The sequence below is a fragment of the Lutjanus erythropterus genome, chromosome 12 (genome assembly GCF_056507025.1).
Source record: "Lutjanus erythropterus isolate fLutEry1 chromosome 12, fLutEry1.hap2, whole genome shotgun sequence".
Lineage (NCBI taxonomy): Eukaryota > Metazoa > Chordata > Actinopteri > Lutjaniformes > Lutjanidae > Lutjanus > Lutjanus erythropterus.
This window is the reverse complement of record NC_139328.1, coordinates 34,720,387-34,740,656: the sequence shown is the minus strand read 5'-3', so window position 1 is coordinate 34,740,656 and position 20,270 is coordinate 34,720,387. Positions and strand designations below refer to the sequence as shown.

Here is a 20,270-nt window from a genome sequence, read left to right as displayed (position 1 = left end):
TATTGTTGTCTGCATTTCCACCATGGTTAAAAAACACACACACAAGATTTGGCACAGTCCACTGACATATGAAAAACCAGCAGCTGATTTTACATGTCATTTTACATGTGACTACACAACAACTAGGCTTGGGCGTTAGAAAGGTTTTACAGGGTATTACTAAATTCCGACTTATGATTTTCAATGCTGTCAAGAATACAGATACTGCTCTTTCTATTAAACAAATACAGAGATACTATATCAAAGTGATGTAGTGCACAGCACGCACCAGAAGAGGACAGTTTCTCTATAGCTGAGCCATGAAACATGGTGTCTGGGAGATAATGTCATAAGATACCTGGTAAAAAAGAACAAGGCCTCTGTTTGGGAGTATTTTGGGTTTAGTTCTGCTGATAAACACTACAGAGAACTGATTGTATCATAGTGAGTGTGTAACTTTAGTTGAGAGCAGAGTAGCAGAAAGTATGAGAGTGAACACTGAGCAGGAGAAAAGGTGAATTTGTCTGACTGGCAGTAAATGTACAGGGAAAGATGCAGTTCGTCAGGGAATAAAGGCTTCAGCTTCAAGACCAAAGCAAAGCTCCTGTGTGTGTTTTGTTAAGTGTCACTATGACTATCAGCTCCACTTACAATGACCAAGAACTATGTACAGAGGAGTAGAGGCGAGTTAAGCCGTCTTACAGAAGTTTTACAAAAATGCTGTCATAATTTCGTTTACCCCAGTAAATGCCAAGAAGGTATGAAAAAAATAGACCTGCCAGGTCGAACAACAACTATAATGAACAAATGTTGCACCTCCTGCGATATTAAAATTGGAGACCACTCTGTGATTTGGATAAAATTTTGATTGGTTCTTCAGCCCTATTGGAATCACAGGTAGTAAGAGCTACTTGTGGAATTAAACTTGATTAGTTTCAGTTGTAAACTGACATCAATGAAGCTGCCACTTCAGACAAAAATGGTTAATGGCTATAAATGAGAAGTCTGCTACCTAAAAGTTTTGTACAACAACAAAGTCTGAGGAGAGATTCAAGGTTTCATAAGAGGTATGGTGGCATTGGCGTTGTGCAAATGTGGGTATTTTGCAAATCTGGAACTGGATTCACAACAGAACAGTTTATCCCAACCAAACAGTACTGTTCAGTTTACTAAATGTTGATTCTTTAAAAACACCAGAAAACAATTACACATTTAGGCCACAAAGAAACAATTATTTTCTCACCTAACTTCAGATAAAACTGAATGTACACAATGTACAACAGTTGTGTGTGTGTGTGCTGTGTTCTTTCATACCCTCAGCCTGTGTGTGTGTGTGTGTGTGTGTGTGTGTGTGTGTGTGTGTGTGTGTTGCCTCTTCCCCCATGTTGCCCTCTGCAGTACTGTATGCCTGATATCTCTCTCTCCTGCTCTGAGCCTATGTCGCTCAACCTCTCTCCTGTTCTATGTCTCTCTCTCCCTCTCTCCCTCCTGCTTGCTTGCTCGCTTGCTCGCTCACTCACTCCCTCCCTCCCTCCCTCCCTCTCTACGTCTCTCGCCCCCTCTCTGTCCCTGGGGCCCTTCTCCTTTCATCCTCACGCCAAGAGCAATCACCATCTCCGTGGTAACGGCTGGTCATGTGACCTGCACCTGTTCCTCTGGCTGGTCGCCACACGCTGGAGCCATCTGGCCACACACACACACACATGCACGCACGCACGCACACACACACACTTCTCCACTTGGCTGCCTTCTCCCCTCTCTTCCTCAGAGCTTCTTCATGGCCTCACTTCTCTTCTCAGTCCCTTCATCACCTCCCCAACTCTGTCTGCTCCGTACGTGTCCTCAGTCCTCAGCTTCCACAAGTCTCCAAAAATCTTTCCTTTTTATTTTCTGTCTAGTTTAGTTGCTTTAGCTGTTTGAATGAATCAACTTAAGCAACAATGAAGTCTAAACAAGTTCACTGCCTCGTGTATAAAACGGTTTTGCTGTTAATACACTGCTTCTGTGTTGTGTTATAACACTAATCTTGACTGATTCCGACAAAAGCACCATGTGCAAAATTTGCCAAAAATGTGGGTGTGGGTGTCTAGAAGTGGGCGCTTCTTGGGCAGGTTATCACTTTAAAGTGGCTATCGATATTTTTTGACAACAGTGTATCAAGTGGCAAAAAACAATTTGATCAGGGCTCAAATTAACTTCTGCCAAGCATCAAATGTGTGATTTTAGATTTTCAGTTCGGTGAGTAAATCTGCCACACTAGCCTACCAACGTGGTAGTAGTCCAGTAATAAACTATGCTACCACATCTGTGTTACGGGTACTCTGCTTCTGTTCTCTGCTTTTTGTGTCCGAGTTTGACACACAGCAGGAACCTCATTGGCTTATAGCCAATATAGTGTTTCTCTATGTGTTAGCTTGAAGCCCGCAACATAAATTGTGTGCTTGTCTGAGCTTAAATACACCAAGCTCCATCATACCATTGTCACTGCTTTGTGTGTATTGGCAAATCACAAACCAATTTCAAAGGTGCACTGTATTGAGTGTGTACATTCATTGCAATCTTGTTGCCACCTTTAGTCATTTGGGTAGATGATATGAGCAACCTGTACAACCCAGAGCACAATTAATCAAATCACAAAGTGGCCAAGTGGCATGTCCAAATGCCCAAATCATAGAACAGGAAAAATGTGGGACAAACTATATACTGGAGTGCTAAAAAAGATGCCTTCAGCCTACAAATCCTGTTCTCCGATTCAGGAAAACATGTCACATCATAATCTTAAGAGTTTTTTTTAGATGTTTTTCCATAGAAAATGAAAATTGTGATGTAAAAATGATTACTATTAATCATGAATCATATTATATTGAAAAGTGCACTTTGATTTGGAGCTATACGAATAAAACTGAAATGAACATTGCAATTGTAATATCTGCCGAACTAATCCCAATAAGATTGCATTTACCATATCGTGCAGCTCTGATGTAATGAGAGTACATTTTTTCATGTGTTTGATCAGTTGGATTGGTTATTTAACTTGTCAACAGACACAGAAGTTATTCAAGAACTCAAGTTTTGTTCTCAAAGTTTTTTCTACTTCTTTGTTTTTAAGGTAAAAGAAGTGCACTGTAGACAAAGTGCTGTAGGAAATTAAGCCTCTTTGCCAGTGAGTCAAAAGGTTAATTTCAGACACTGTGTGCCAATCACTCCATATAAGGCTAGTCCTGTCCACAGGTGTACACATAAGCTCCTCCCCCTTCTCTTCAGCATCTCATTCACTCTGCTGTATACTCATGGGCTTATAGCCTAGCCTAGCATTCACACATGGTGACCAGCTGTGTGTGTGTGTGTGTGTGTGTGTGTGTGTGTGTGTGTGTGTGTGTGTGTGTGTGTGTGTGTGTGTGTGTGTGTGTGTGTGTGTGTGTGTGTGAGAGAGAGAGAGAGAGAGAGGAGTCGAGATGCTCCTTTCAGATGGGTGGAGGGAGGATAAAGGGCAGGAAGCACAGCGGTGGAGTAAAATACGGGGAGGGGAAGGAGAAGAAGTGAAGAGGAAGACAAAAACAGGGGAAGGGTGGGGTGTAAGGGACACCTGCTGACATGATGAGTCATACCGCTGAGCCCCCATGCACACACTCGACCCATGGCAACAAAAACCAACACCAGTGGCCAGAAGGCAACACACACACTAACACACGCACCTTCTGTGTGTGTGTGCAAAAAGTGCTGTATTTGCACACACGTCTGCAGACAAAGCAAGGTGCCTGCATGCATGTCTGACTTCTTTGTGTGTACTGCAAACAAATCACCCCTACACACACACACACAGTGAGGGAAGGGTGTGGCAGCTGAGAGCTGGGTTATTTATAGATGTACTTCCTCTGAGAGAGGTAGACAGAGAGAGGGAGTGTGAGTGAGAGAGCGAAGGAAAAGAAGGATAGAGAGAGAGAGCAAGGTCAAAGGAGAGGAGTGAGCTGACTGGACAAGTAAACCACCTGATTCTCTCTGGGATTGCTCTTACACACACACAACTTCCTCGACAGCTGGAACTAACAGAGGTGAATGGATCTAATTTTCATTTATTGTCTCTTCATTTAGATCAAGTTGGCCCTCCAAATTAATCTTACTGAGGCACATTTTAACCCTCTGAACTATCAAAACTTACATTCTTTCTCAGAATCATAACTTAGTCAAGACACATGTTGCTGGAATCAGTGAACTTGGTCTATGATGAGTGTCACCTGCGTCAATCCTGAATAAACGTCCATGAATCAGCTAAGAGGAAATCATATAAATATACAGTCTATACCTTTAAATATTGCCTCATAATTATCAGATCAATGCCAACAGGAATTGCTAGCAGCTAATGCAGCATGACTTGATGATGGTTCGCCAAAAAAAAGGCTTGTCCACAGCCACATCCATGGCAACTTTAGAAAACACCTGAAACATGATGGGGAATCATGGAGGCAAAATAATGGTTCATTAAAAAAAATAAAAAATAAAATAAATAAATAAATAAATAATAACACTCAGAAAGAGAAGCTCTGAGTGAGCACACTGGACTACAGCTTCCAGTCAGCACTCAGATTGACTGGTAGTTGTGATGAGAGATACGATGTTTAACTGAATAATCGATTACTACCTAAATCGCCAACTATGTAACAAAAAAATCAATAATGTTTGATTCTAGCATCTTAAATGTGGATATTTTAATAATCTATTAATCAAGAAAAGATTAATTGATAATGAAAAGAATTGTTACAGAAGAATAGGTCCAATCATGTTTGGATTTATTTTTCAACTGACAAGATTGCGACCGGGTTAATTAATTGAGAGTAATTGACAGATTAATGACAATAATCCTTAGTTGCAGCCCCATTTGTGATGATCTATGTTCAGAGTTGGTTACTTGTCTGCCCTGGCTAGCTTGACTTTTAGCTCATCTTTTTCCTCAAGTGTTTTTCAGTGTGTTTAGTCACAGTAGCTCTCGCTGCTATAACATACTCTGGCTCAAAGTAACGTAATTAAGTTAATCCCTTGCCCTTTGCTATACTGATTGGCAGCATGCAGCTGGTATGCATCAAACTTTCACCCCCTCTGGCTAACAGCGATGTGATCTTTGGCTGTGATCCATCCTTGGACATAGCAGCTGGATGCCTATTCTTAATGTCGTACAGCACAGAGGAGTACTACTATGAAACTGAGGAGTAGCATCACACCATTTATATTTGACTTCACTGCCTTTCTGAAAATTCTCCCACACAACGTTTTATTTTTTACCTCAGACTGCAAGCTCGTGAAGTTGTTGGCGGAGTGTGTGGGTATGCAATTCACCTGTATGATGACATGCTTAACCGGCCAAAAATGTTTTCCGTAATTAACCGATTAAAAGTTAGTAAAGCAGAAGTTATCTTTTCATATAGAGCAGGTCTAGACTGTAATCTTTATAGTCATCTGTCCATATATGGACAGATATTTGTGGCGTGCTGAAATCTGTGGACATATAAACAATACAAAATTTAGAATTGTGCAAAAGATTCCAATTTAACTGTCAAAGTGCATATACTGTACCACCATACCACTTACTCATTCTGAAAATGCTCAGCTAATGTGACAATGCCACAAACATGTCAATGAAGGGAGTGAATACTGAAAAACAGCCTGTACTTTAAGGGTTAACAGCACAATCCAACATCCTGGTTACATCAATTAGGCGAGGGCTTCAGTCTGCTCTGTGGTGGCTTATTTGTTCATACAGAGATGCAAATATACCGAGTAGAAAGACAGCATACTGTGGTGTGGGCCACATGAAAAACTCTGGTGCTTTGGGGACTTAATTCACCACCCACCAGTGGAAATCTCACACAAATCCCCCCAAAATGCAGTGGAACATATGTGCCAGTGGCCCCTAAAGAGAATTTTTTCTCTACACCGAGTGAGAAGTTTACTAAAGTTCATTTTAAAGCTTTTAAAATCCAGCTTGTGTTCTAATAGTAAAGATAAGTCTAAAACTAACATCAACAGTTCTTCAGATTCAGGAGGAAGTCTTGCCACTAGAAAAACAGCACAGAAAGAAACAGAAAAAAGAGACCCCAAATCAAACATACATATTTTTCCCACAGCCTAAAGTGCTAGTTATCCATCTAGATCTTTTTGGTGTGAGACGCATAGTTTTGGAGATAACAGCCGTAGAGATGTTGGACTTCTCACCAATATAATGGGACTAAAATGGCACGAGTCTTGCAGTACTCACAGCATCAAAAAATACAGCCTAAATTCAACCTCAGTGTCTTTTCAAAAAGGATGAAGATAATTCACAGACCTTGTTGTTAGCAGTTTCATATAGGAACTACTTTCTATTAAATCTGTGTACTGGCGATACGAATCATGATATGGTTCAATATTTTGCACTTATTGTGATACTGTAAGCAAGATGACATATGAACTATTACAGTATAAAAAACACACCACCATATGGATAACATTTGAGTTTAAAAAGGTTACTTTTTTTTTATACAGACAGAAACCGGAAGATAACACTATCTAATGCTATCTAGTAGTTTGGGGGTTTGAACACAACACAAAATTAACCACTGCCTCAAATCTTTCCATGTACAACAATATCAACGTACAGTATTTTGAGAATCAATACAGTATCACAAAACAAACTCCTATTTTTTTATTCGAAAAAAAAATATTTCCAATAGAAGAAAGTAGTTCCAACATGAAACTCCTCACAACAATGTCTGTGGATTATCTTGGGCAACTGGGTCATGATTTCTGGAAAGAAATGCTGGTTTTGAATTTTTCAAATGTATTGTTTTGGTGCTTTGAGCACCACAAGACTAATGCCATGTAGTTCCAATATACTAGAGAGAAGACGCACATCTCCACAGCTGATATCTCCAAAAACTCTGTAACTCACACCAAAACTACCTATATGGAGAAATAGCACTACAGGCCAGGGGAACAAATGTGTTTTTGATTTGAGGGTGAACTGCCTCTTTAAAATCAAAACGCAAAGCGTTACCCACAAGAACTTGAAGTGATAAATCATTAAAAGCAAAGACTTCCTAAAGATGTACACACTGTATATCCTGCATGACTTTCTTATAGAGAATGAACCATGACTAGTGAAGAGCTTGAACTTGATGAGCGCCATGCCAAACTTCATTTAAAAATCTGGAAACTTAATGTGCAAAAGACAACATCGGACAGCAGAAGAAAAAAAAGACACATCAATCTTCAACCCTTGGCTTAAATTAGAAAGACAGAAAGGAAGAGGGAAGATGGGAAGGGGGGGTGGAGAGGAGGAAGAGATGAAAGGATACACTCCTCTTCAGCAGGAAGAGGTCGGACCGGAGGGAGGGGAAAGAAGAAGAAAGAATGAAAGAGAAGAGAGTTGGGTGATTGCAGCGGTCCACCATTTTAGAGTAGCAGTGAATGGCCGGCAGCCATTATTATGCTAAATTAACCTGGGAGCTCCAGGCCGCCACTCAAGATGGAGGAAAGCCTGACAACAGATAAGAGCTAGTTTACCAACACACACACACACACACACACACTCACATTAGGGGCTGAGAATGGGCTCCCCCACCCCCACATTTCCTCTGCCCTCACACACAGTTGTGGCTGTGGAGTGGTCAGCAGCATGGCCTTCATTATCATTAGACGCCATTTTCTGCCACAAAGATTACTAACGACCCCTCCCCCAACACACACACACACACACACACACACACACACACACACACACACACACACACACACACACACAGAACGCTGCCCCCTCACACACTCACTCCAGGTCCCCCCCTCAGTCCCCGCCCCTGACTCTTTCCCAGTGGCCGCCTGCATGCATACGCGCACACACACCTCCCCCAGCGCTGACCCCTGCCTGCTGCTTCGGCCCTCCCTCTTCCTTGGGATAAAAGGGGCCGAGAGGAAAGCGGGAGGAGAAGGGGGAGCGAGATGAAGGGCTGGGACAGGCAGGGGGGGGTGGGGAGAGGGAGAGAGAGGGAGAGAGAGAGAGAGAGAGAGAGAGAGAGAGAGAGATGGGGGCCGTCCTGACACATTCCACAGTCCGATCAAATTTCCACCTTCACAATGAGAACCACCTCTGACTCTCTCATACCCACATGCTCTCAACTCTCTGCCTCGGCCGTCTCTCTGATCTGACAGTTTCCATGGCCGAGGTGAGGCAGCATCCACATCAGGTGAGACAGCACACTTGTAGAAAATATGTGGTCAAGTGTTGCCCAAAAAAAGTGAGAGGAGAGACAAGTGATTAAGAAAGAGAGGAAGAGTGAGAGAGGAGAGTGATAAGGCTGTGTAAATAAAGTGAACCAAAGCTGATATTGACCAACACAGATAAGTGCTAGAAGTTCGATATAGTCAGTCTATATCCTCCCTCAGGAAGTTGAAATTCAACTGATTACGCTCCTTGCATGATTACAAACTTGGAATGGAAAATAAGCAAAAACTAAATGGCAGAATGTGTGTTAAACGACCAAAATTGTAAGGGGTGAAGAAGGAAATATTCTTTTTTTCATTATAAATTCAGCAGAAAGACTGAAAACCATCTTCTTTTTGTGCATTCTGAAGTATCGCATTAGAAAGGTTGATGGAAATGTGAAAATTTGAATAAGCTTTGCTTGTTTGAGGTAGTTTTTGCCTTATTTCCAAAGAGTTAATGCATTTCATGGGAGATGGAAACACATGACTGGTCAGTTGTTACTGCTCAGAGAAGAAGCCGTTTCCACTGTCATGAATATATCTGACATTTAAGAATAATTACAACCTGCCCAATTGAAAAACAAAAGTTTGAAGCCATGCTACACTGCCTACATGTACCAAGATGCATTGCGGGTGAGCTCGTGGCTCCCACGCCCATGTTGCTGTGTTATCACCACTGTAGGAGCACTGAGGAATTTACTGCTTCAACTGTCTACATTTACCATCAACAATCACATGAACAGTGACAAAGTTATCCTTTAGGCACCACCTACAGAAACTAAAAGGAAACTGTTGGAATAAAATGTCACAGTACTGATTGACAAGTGAGCCCTGCATTGTGAAGTGCAACAAAACCTCGCCAATGAGTTCTTATCAACAAACATCTGCAAAACGAATGAAAAAATTGGAGGACTAACCCTTAAAACAAACATACTGTAAAAGAAACATGTTCTTTTATAACGGCTGTAAAAACAACACATATCTTTGTACAGTCTCCCATCAAAAAAGGAGCAGATGGTAAAAAAAGACATTTTTCTTTCTGGGGGAACAAAAAAAATCAGAACACAACTCTAATTTCCTGTTTGAATTGATTTGTTATGTGCAACATTAAAATAATAATGATGGTTCTGTTTAAGGCATTTCCAGTGAGTTGACAGATGAAGTGCTGAATAATACTAAGATGAATAATGTTACTTTCCAGCTGACCTGCAAAACAGAGCTGACAGTAGTTTTAACCCTGTTGATCAGTATCTATAGGAGAAAATGTGATTGATCCTCAGATCTGCCTGTCTGGCAGTCCATGTTCCATGCTTCAATGAGCCCTGTGATCACTACCTCTCACACACACACACACACACACACACACACACACACACACACACACACACACACACACACACACACACACACACTCTGGTGTTTCACAGCTCAGAGGTTGTGACCCCTTCAGTTCCCCCTGGTTGGTCACATGAGTGATGGATCTAGAGTCTGTGTTTGTGTACAAGCTTGTGTATCTACAATCTCACCAGGAGTCCCTCAAATGTACGTGTTTTAATAGAGTTCTTGGCTGTACCAAAGAGACTGCTCTACTTGGAATATTTACAGAAATTGCACAAACTGCTATGACTGTGAAATTGAGAGTTGACATATTTCTTCAGCTGTTTTCCATCCCCTGTTGGTCTCCACTGATTATCACCTGACGTGCCTGCCTGTTTGATTCATTTCTGTTTCCATGTGTACATGTGGAACTGAAAACATCACACTTCCACTGTGTGGTTAAATGTGCCAAATGCATCTTTAGAACTTTTTAAACACTTCTAGAAGTGTTTTACTCATTTAATCTGGTCGTTAACACGTTTAGCTGTTAGAAAAAAACACACACAGACAGATGTGATGTGTTCCTACCTGGTTTTCTTGGGGGTCTTGGTCTTGGGCGTGGAGCTCTTGGCTTTCTTCTCCTTGGGCTCCTTGGGCTCTTTGGGGGTCTTGGGTGTTTTGGGCGTCTTCGGGGTCTTGGGCTCTTTGGGCTCCTTGCCCTCTGCCTTCTCCTTTGGTTTCTTTTTTCGCTTCTTCTTCTCCTCCACTGGTGGTGAACTTCCCTCTACAACTCCTGTGCCAGTCGCCTGTTCACCTGCATCACTTCCTGTTCCGGGAAATTCAGACTTGTCTTCCTCTCCTTCGGCCTTCTTCCCTCCCTCTTCTTCCTCTTTATCCACCACTTTAGCTTTCTTCTTCCTCTTCTTTTTTGGCTTGGTCTCCTGGTCGCTGGGCTGCTCTGTGCTGATAGGCTGGCCGGGGGCACCGGCACCGACTGTCGGCCTGTCAGGAGCCATCATTGAGGCATCGCCTGACGGGTCGGTGGGGGAATGCTGGAGGGTTAAGAAAAATGATATCAGTTAATTAAAGTTTTTTAAAAACTAAGTCATGCTTAAAGGCTTCATATTTAGAATATGTACAGAATAAAGAAAACAACATGTAAATAACCAAATTACAACCATCTTTCTTACAAATGAACACAACACAACAGTAGCTACTTGGTTGTCAGCAAGGAAATTTTTCAGGAGGATTTAGAAACTAAAGCTGGAAACCACATCAAAGTGAACATGTCCAGATGTGGCCAGTGCTGGCCAAGTAGCGGTGCAGAAAGCATAGAAATGAAACTTTCTATATTTGGAGTGTGAAAACAATTCGTCAACTGACAAAAAAGTAACTGATTCAATTTTGGTAATCACATATATTTGGTCTCCACTCTGACAAAAACATCCACTGGTTCCAGAGCAATACTAAATAGTGAACATCTTTTCGACTGTTGGTCAGACAAAACAAGTAGTTTTGGTAAAGACCTCTAACTTCATTAAGTAGCTTTGATGATTCATTTTATGAGTTGTCATATACTTAATGCTTCACTGTAAAAACTATCAAGATGAATTAACAATGAAAACAATTACTTGCAGCTCTACATTTGTTTCAAAACCAGAAAACCTAAACTTAACTGGGGCTTCAACTAACGATTATTTTTCTTATCAACTGAATACACAATATTTAGTTCTGCAGCTAGGGATCTCTCACTGAAAAAACAAAAAAACGTGAAGTAACATGGGATTATGGGAGTTGTCTTCACTGTTAAGATAAAGCAGATAAAAGTTTGACATGACTCAGAAATTATGTTCACAAATTAACATATTAAAGTTTAATCCATGTTATATTTAGTCATGTTTGCTGACTTCCTTGCAAACTAGCAGCTACTAGGAAGAGCACCATCACCTTGAATAAACTCCAGAAGTACAACTCAACAAAATATATAACATATATCTAGCATTTTGCAGAAATGTTACATAATATAGCTTTACCTGGCGATTATGTCATAGAAACCCAACTCATATCCAAACAGGAGAAACTGAAACTTAAAAAAAAATGACTTAAAGGACCAGTGTGTAGGATTTAGTGGCATCTAGCGATAAGCTAGAAAAGGCTGATATAATATTCAGCACTGGTCCAATACTGACCTAAATCACTGGATCAGATATTGGGGAAAAAGAAAATGTGTAATCTGATACAATCTAATAGCCTTAACAATCACATAAAAGCTTAACTAAACTAAAGTAGCTTAACTGTCAGCTAAGTGGAGTTACTTTAGTTTCAAGGAAGCAAAAAACAAATAGCTGACTGACATTTATGTATTTATGCAATTTATTTAAATTTCATTTAGAAAGTTTGAATGGTGCTGACTAATCCTAAAATACTGCTAAAAGTGCTATGTGGAAAAAGTTTCAATAAAAATAAGCAGCAGTATAACTGAGTCATGCTGCGGGCTGAGTATTTCTTCCTTCATTGTAGAGTAGAATATTTATTTCACAGTTTGAGCATGATGGCTGGGTTGGTGCGTCCATTCAGATGTATCATTAACAGCTTACTTGTTTAAGAGAAGGGAAAAAAACAGTACTGGATTGGTATTGGCAGGTTGCAGTATCAAGCAATGCCTACAAACACCTTGTCTCACTCTCCCCTTCCAAGTGGGTAGAACTTAAGGTGGCCACAAAACTATCTAGAGCCAGTGGTTTGTCTGTTCTAGGCTACTGTAGAAACATGGTGGCTTTGGTGGAAGATTACCTACTCCCTCTGTAGATACAAAGGGCTCATTCTAAGGTGAAAAAAAATCTTATTTTCAGGTGATTACACACTAATGAACATGCTTATCAATATTATATTCTGCCACATTCTGCCAGTAAATCCCCATAAATCTTAAAAAAAATCTTAATAAAACATTGGACCTTTAAACAATTATGCAATAATAATAAACTTATTGCTGATTAATTCTGTGTTTACTGGCTAATCAATTTATCATTTCAGCTCAACACTAAAGCCCATCAAATATGGATCAGTCTGAGCACATGTGCCATGAGATGTGAGAGCTGTGCCAGCCTGTCAGTCAATACTGCTACATCTTCTGCAGGGTGGAGGTCGAATTTGTCAGTAATGGCGACTACAGAGCAGAGAGGAAAGAGAGGATCCATCCATCCATCCATCCATGCACGCCTCCTCCCTCTCTTTCCTCCTCTCTCGACTCCCTGTTGCTACAGTTTCCTCCCCCCCTCCTGCAGGCTAACCTTAGTAAACAAACCGGCTGACACCTCATTTTTCCTCCTACTTTGCTCTCCTGCAGTTTAAATCCTCTCTCCTTTCTCCTTCTCCCTTCACCTCCTCCTCCTCCTCATTGCTCCCAAGTAAGCTTTCTGTGACAGGCAACTGGTTACCAGCTGTTGGGAGCCTCTCCAGCTGCCTCTCCTCCCTCTCCCTCTCTTCCATCCCTCCCTCATTCTCTCTCTCCAGCTGCTCAGGGTCCCAGTAGCAGATGGGAAATCAGGCATCATGACACGAATAAATTATCTCCATACTTCAAAAAGGCGCAGCCAGGGAGTGTGTGTGTGTGTCATATGAGAGCAAGAGAGTGTGCCTTTGAGAGTGTGTGTATGTGCATGTGTAATGCACATGTGTGCTTCGGTGTGTGTCTCAAAGTGTGTCAACGAGAGGTGTGTGTGTGTGTGTGTGTGTGTGAGCATCAGCAAGTTTAGAGCAAAATGCCACGGCAGCAGCTCCCCTCTGCGTGTGCACACGCACACTTAGCATAGCATGGTTGTGTTCATGTGGAGGAGGAAAGAGTTGGGGTGCTATCACTGAAAGTCCACTTCCATCAGGAGAATGCTAATGTGTACACACACACACGCGCGATTTCACACCAAACTACTGCAAGGTCACGCATCACACAAACCTCTGCACACAAACACCTGCTGACACACACGTAAACTGAGCCATTTAGACACACAAATAGTGGGGGAGAGGGGGAGACAGCTAGGGGATGGAGAGAGATGGAGAGACAATCAGAGAGAGAGAGAGAGAGAGAGAGAGAGAGAGAGTGAGAGAGAGAGTGAGAGAGAGAGAGTGTGAGAGAGAGAGAGAGAGGGGAGAGAGAGAGAGAGAGAGAGAGAGAGAGAGAGAGAGAGAGAGAGAGAGAGAGAGAGAGAGAGAGAGAGAGAGAGAGAGAGAGAGAGAGAGAGAGAGAGAGAGTGAGTGAGTGAGTGAGTGAGTGAGTGAGTGAGTGAGTGAGTGAGTGAGTGAGTGAGTGAGTGAGAGAGAGAGAGAGAGAGAGAGAGAGAGAGAGAGAGAGAGAGAGAGATAGATGGGGGGGAACGCAGTGCCAGGAGATAAATCTGTCCTCCTGCCAAGCTTCCCAGATAATCAATCACAAGAATGACAATGGAGACACACACAGTGGATACACAAACAATCACACACACACACGTGCGCTGGAGTCCTGCGTCAGAGTTGGTGTTCTGCAAGGTGAATTTAGCTCGCTGGTGTGCTGGAGTTGTGTTGGTTTAAATGGAAAAATCAGCGCTCTCTACAGAAGCACCATCAGAATCCACTTTCAGAACAGGTTGGAACACTATCGCAGATCAGTGAAGTTAATAAACATATCTGTGAAGGACTCAATGAATCACTCGCACCAACAGACTGGCTGCACGGCTAATATGACAGACTCAGGAGAGACGAGCGGGGTTGAGTTTCATCTCTCAGAGGGCAGAGGGGAGAGTGTGAGGAGGAAGGTGAGTGAGATGAAGGGTTAAATCCAGCAGGCAGAAACACTTAGGATTCCCAAAGGATGGAGTGAAAGGAAATCCTGTTCTCATCGTTCAGCCTCTCTCCTTTTTCATTCATTCATCCCTACATGCTCCACCTATGCAAAATTGACAGCTGCTAACTATTTCCTACCATTCACAAGGTTACAGTGTGGCCAGTCACATAACAATCCATTGATCTGGACTGATGTATCAATTTAATCATCAAAGATCCAATATCATTCATGAAAAGTGAAAACATCAGTCCATGTCATCATTTTTAAGATAAACCTATACTTCCAAAACATTCAAACAGTGCTAGCATCAGACAGATGATGGCAAGCAGCCAAGAAAAAGACCATGAGGATATTTACTCCTCTCTCAGGAATAAATCACTGTCAGGAAATCTTTCAAATTTTAGAGAAATATAACAGGTCAACAGACAAAGCACGCATGCTATACACAAACAATGCTGTTGGAACAAAATATGCAGGAAACGTGATGAACCTGGCTGCACATCTCATTCAGCACCCCACTAACTTGTTGCTCTAGCTATGGTAATATTTGCTTGCTATAAATAATAACTAATATATTGAGCTATGAGTAGAGGAAAAGTCTGCTAGCCTCTACGCCTCTATGAGTCTATAAATGTTCTTGTTAGGCCACGTTACGTGCAGTAAATTTTACTTTGACTTCACAGACAATTATTTACAATTACCCTTATTTCTTTCTCTGTTATGTACAAAACCGGGAAAGAAAGGGTTGGTTCTTATGTATCAGATTGTGTTATTTGGGTGTATGATATTTGACCTGAATGGCTCCTGAATTGACATTGTAGACTTGCAGACTTTGTGATATCAGGAAATATTGTCCAAAGAACAGATAAAGTATCTACCATGATGAAACTTGCGATTTACATCCCTAAACAAAACAAAACCTGTTTTTACTTGACTCCAGCTCTGGTTTATATTTGTTTAGCCACTTCCTATTGCGCACACATTCTAGTGGACCCGCGATTCTTATCAAACCATGATTTGATAAAGATCATGTTCTCGTAACGTTGTTCAAGGAAAAACACGTTGAGTTTCAGCACTGGCTGCTGTTTGACAGTTTGTGATTCTCATGGTAAAGCATGTAGTAGATTACTTTTTTTCTTGCCATGCAGAAGCTGTTTAAAAGTTCACTCATTACCACAGTGCAGTAAATGCTTGTTGGTGGCGTTTGACTTCCTCCCTGCATGAAATCATTTCTGCACAGTGATTACATGTTGCAGCATCACTACTGCTCTTTGTGAAGCTTGGCTGCACTATTGACCACTAGAGCTTTGGTCAGCGATACGCTGATGGATACTCAACTGGCAATGTAGAAAAAAAAACTGTAGTAGGTTCAAACACCGCTTTAAGGTACCAATAAGCCTAAATTGAAAAGCATATGTTTTAACAAATCCCAGATTCTTACACATTTGGAAGTGGCTGAAGCTGAGAACAAGTTCTTGATATCCAACTCTAGGCTAATATGAGAAGAACCACCATCTCTTTTCGAAGTGGGAATCAAGAACCAAAACTGGTGAAGGTAAATATCCTATATTATAACATTAGCACTATGCAGGCAGATTTATTTATTTCACCAAGAAAACCTAAATCAAATTGATTACTAGTTAATTTTACTCTCATTTCATCAATTTTAGATGACCACCAGACTTTTGCTACAGCAAACTCTCAGGCTATAGGAGCTGAGGGAATCAATAAGGATCAACCCATATAGAATCGCACCGATAATCAGAATCGATAATAACAGTGATAAATAAATTCGAATTCCCTGAATAGGAAAAAGGTAATGTCACTTACATCCATACACCAATCAAATGAGAGGATTTTATTGAATGAGAATCTGATGACAGATGTTGGGCTATTTGGTCACTGTCGATCAAACTGATAAAAAACACAGAAATTGCTTGTTTTTGAGGGTTAAAGTCTTAAATAATAACTGACTGCTGCTTATGCTGTTATTAATTTATTAGAATAAAATACCTTGATAGGGGTATTTGATAAAGCCCCTGAAAACTTGATTCAAATCAATTTCACCATTTTCTTTAATAGTAAGATTTGCTTTGGTGCTTCTACCTGTAGTGCCATAAAATCTGTATTTAAAAGTCTAAGAGTCTAAAATCTAATTTGTCAATTGATAACATTCTAAATACAATTTTTTCTTAATTTTAAAAACTTAAAAATTAACTGTAATGCCAAGCATAAATGTTTCATCTCTTGATGATCAAACATCTAAGAATAGTTCACAGTGCACACAGAAGGAAGCACATCCTCTTCGATCTCACACTGCAGCAGCAGTTGCATGTCTCAGCTCTTCACAAAGGTGAGGTGGGTTTCCAATAAAAATCACTCAACCACCAAAACCAAGATGAATCAGCTTTCAGAGAACTAGCTTGGCAAGGTGACCACACTAGTGCTCGTATTATCTGCCCTCAAAGGATGATTAAGTATGTCATCTTTCAGGACGAGGATACGGCCAAACTGATCTGCTGTGGCTCCCCATATGTGATTTTCACTTCCATGAAGTAGCAAGCTTCCACCATTTGCAATTAGGTGTCTATTGTTCAGACAGGACTGATGACATGTTCATCCCAACAACATTTCTATACTCCAGTTTTGATGGCCAGATAGTGGGTTTATTTTGAACTTTACCAATCAGAGCTAGTTGCACTAGTGTTTTGAATATGTTTAGGAACATTCGTCTGAAACACGTTCATATTACTTCACCCAACAGACATGAATTTCTGAGGAAACATGCGAAAGAAACCAACATTCTAACAACCACTTTCGATTTGCTGAAATCCACACAAACGAGGACAGAGGACTAAACATTAGAGGAGTGTTTCCTCGAAGCTGCAGAGCCTCGGTGAGCTGGATGGTATAGCAGCTCGCTGACAGCGTGCATGAGCGGGGGAGGGGCGAGACAGGCATGTTATATGTCAACTAGAGTGCTGCACGCAACACAGTGTGTGTATGTGTGTGTGTGATGTAGAATAAAGGTCACAGCGCAGCACTCTGCCAGAGCTGTGACCTTGAGCTGCTGACGAAGGCACGCGTGCGTGCAGGCGTGTGTGCGTGCATGTGTAATAACCATGCTTAGTGAACAGATGGAGCTTAGAGTACCAGACATACAGTCATCATGACTGACTGACCAGCTTGGTGTGTGTGTGTGTGTGCGCGTCTCTTTCTAACAAGTGCATCATGAGGCACAGGGAGAACTCCCTTCCTGTGCCGCAGACACACACACCACCACTCTGAGTAGTCCTCTAGCTAGGCTATCCTATTTCCCCGGGCACATTTGCCATCCCATTCCAGACCACACTATCCCAAGCCACACTGTCGGCACTGTGTGTGTGTGTGTAATGACGGGGGCTGCAGGGCCTGCAGCTAGAGTCAGGACGGAGCGTGCAAGTCACCCAGGCGAGGAGCAGGGCTCACCAGTCAACCTGGCATCTAGGTCAGGAGTGCTGGATAAATTAAGTGTGACGGCTGAAATGTCAACCACAAAATGCAGCAACGCAGGCTGCGAGGTGGGATGGGGGGTGGGGGGGAGTAGTAACAGGGAGAGGGGAGTAGTGTGAACGAGAAGGGAAGGGAAAAAGGGGACTAGATCTGTGTGTGTGGCCACAGGGCTGCTATTGTGTGTGAATGGGTCAGTGGAGAAAGGGGGCTTTGAGCAACAAAACAAGCTAATGGAAGCTGGGGGCACGTGACGCAGGCAGAGGCAAACGGTGCACGCTCACACACACAAACATGGAGGTTTCCATTGAGAAGTGCTAACCTCCTTCCACCAGCCCTCCCCCTCCTCCTCGTCTGCTTTGCTAGATATCCTGGACTCCCTCTCTTGAGATCTTTGCTTGTTTTCCCACTTCTTTCCTCTTATTGCCCCCCCCCCCGTCTCTTAATCACCCCCCTGATTTTTTTCTTCCTCCTCACTGTCTCCCTCTTTTCCAAACTGTCTCTCTCTCTGCACATCCGGCAACACAACATTAACTTAGAGATGACACCCCTGAAATAGAGAAGACAAACCGTGAGACGGACAGACGGACAGACAGACAGGCAGAGAGAGAGCGGAAAGAGAGGAGACGGGGAGGAGGGAGACAGGAAGGGAGGTTTCCTCTACAGAGGAGGGGGAGATGTGGGAGCAAGAGGGAGGAGAGATTATGCTGGTGGCGCCTCTGTGAGTGTGCGTGTGTGTTACACACATGTCTCAGGATATGCAGCAGGAAACAAACAGCTGCAAAAATCCCCCCCCCCAACACACACGCGGAAACACAACCACACACACACACACACACACAAGGCTGACAGCACAAGACACAAAAAAGCAAAACACACATTGATATGAACACACACACACACACACAAACAAAACCCCAGTGAACCAGTGCCCAATGCACCGCTGTGTTCTCAAATGTCATGTACACACACATTTCTGCACACACACCGCACACTTCCCTTACACTCCAAAGCAGACATTCCCCCACCCACATGAAAAATAAACATTCACATGAAATACTCCCACACATGAAAACAAATGCACAGAGTCTTGATCTCTCACACACAGCGCTGCCTGCCACATCAAAGTGTGCGTTTGACGGAGACTCACCTGTACGTGAGGCACTTTCTGTGGGGTGAGAGGGGGTGAGGAGAGCGGGTGGGAGGCAGGAGGCGGAGGTGCCCATGGGTGGGAAGCCTGGTTGGGGGGAGGGGGCGTGCTCTGCAGGTGTTGGGGGTGCGAGGGCAGGTGTGCGTGCTGCGTCTGAGCATTCGGAGCGGGCGGCGCTAAGCCCTGGTTTGGGGCCGGAACTCCGTGTTGACTGACAGGCGGACCCTGAAAGCCCATGGGGGCCGGCTGCAGGGACTGCCCGCTCCGAGAGGCCTGCTGCTGGGCCTGGAGTAGACGCTGGTCTCCCCCCTGGCTGACTGGAGCTTCATGAGGCCCTGAGTGGACAGACAGGGAGAGGAAGACTGCATCATCACTGACTGTAAAGATGAATGATGCCAATAAATGAACATTTGAGGTTGAGCTGCAACGATTAGTTTTGATTATCATTTTCCTAGCAAAAATGTCAACCATTTTCTGGCCCCAGGATCTTAAGTATAATGATTTCCTTCTTTTCTTTGTCATTTATGACAGTAAATAAAGAGTCTTCTGTTTTTGGACTGTTGGTTGGACAGAAGAAACAATCTGAATAAGTTGCTTTGGGCTCTGGGAAATTGTGAAGAACATTTTTCACACTTTTTTTGACATCTTAGGGACTAGTCAATCATGAAAATAATTGTTTATTGCAGTTACACATTCACTCATCATAAATTGAAAGTAGATGTTCCTGACTTCCTTGAAAAAATTCACTTAGGTACAAGTACCTTCAGAGTTGATACATAGGTGAATCTTTTCCTAGTTGTGAGCCAACGACTTGGATTGCTGGTACGATGGCTACAGTGTGGATCATCTCTGCCCCTGAGGAAGATTCCCTATAAACAGTCCTAGAGATGTTGCACTGTCTATGATCTGACCACTCTGAGAACATGAATACTATCAAGGGACTGTGTGTAATTCATGAGGAAGAGAGATAAAATACAACTAGAGATGGGTATAATTAGGATTTGCTAGATACTGATAGTGCTTATTGACACTGATATTCTTATACTACTCGCCATAATCTGATGCAAAAGATAAAGATGCAAAAAGATTATTAAAGGTGTTAATTTTATTACTACTTTTTGCAGAACTAACAAGATAAATCATTTGACCTACAGCTTGAATCTAGCTACATTTCATTTGGCCTACAATTAACAATTATTTTCATCATCATCAAGGCTGTCAATAATTTTGATTAATCGAGTAGTTAGTTGGACTATAAAAAGTCAGAAAGTTTTGTCCACAACCCAA

At 42.3% G+C, this 20,270-nt stretch overlaps 1 protein-coding gene across 1 annotated transcript in view; it reads right to left on the bottom strand.

The window, feature by feature from the left end:
- chd7 (chromodomain helicase DNA binding protein 7) overlaps nt 1–20,270 on the bottom strand; it is a 95,327-nt gene that overhangs the window by 46,221 nt on the left and 28,836 nt on the right. Inside the window, exons 3-4 of the mRNA XM_084732261.1 lie at nt 18,984–19,318; nt 10,117–10,580 (exon numbers count right to left, since the gene is read on the bottom strand). Coding sequence (XP_084588387.1) covers nt 10,117–10,580; nt 18,984–19,318 — 799 coding nt within the window. The remainder of the gene's footprint in view (nt 1–10,116; nt 10,581–18,983; nt 19,319–20,270) is intronic.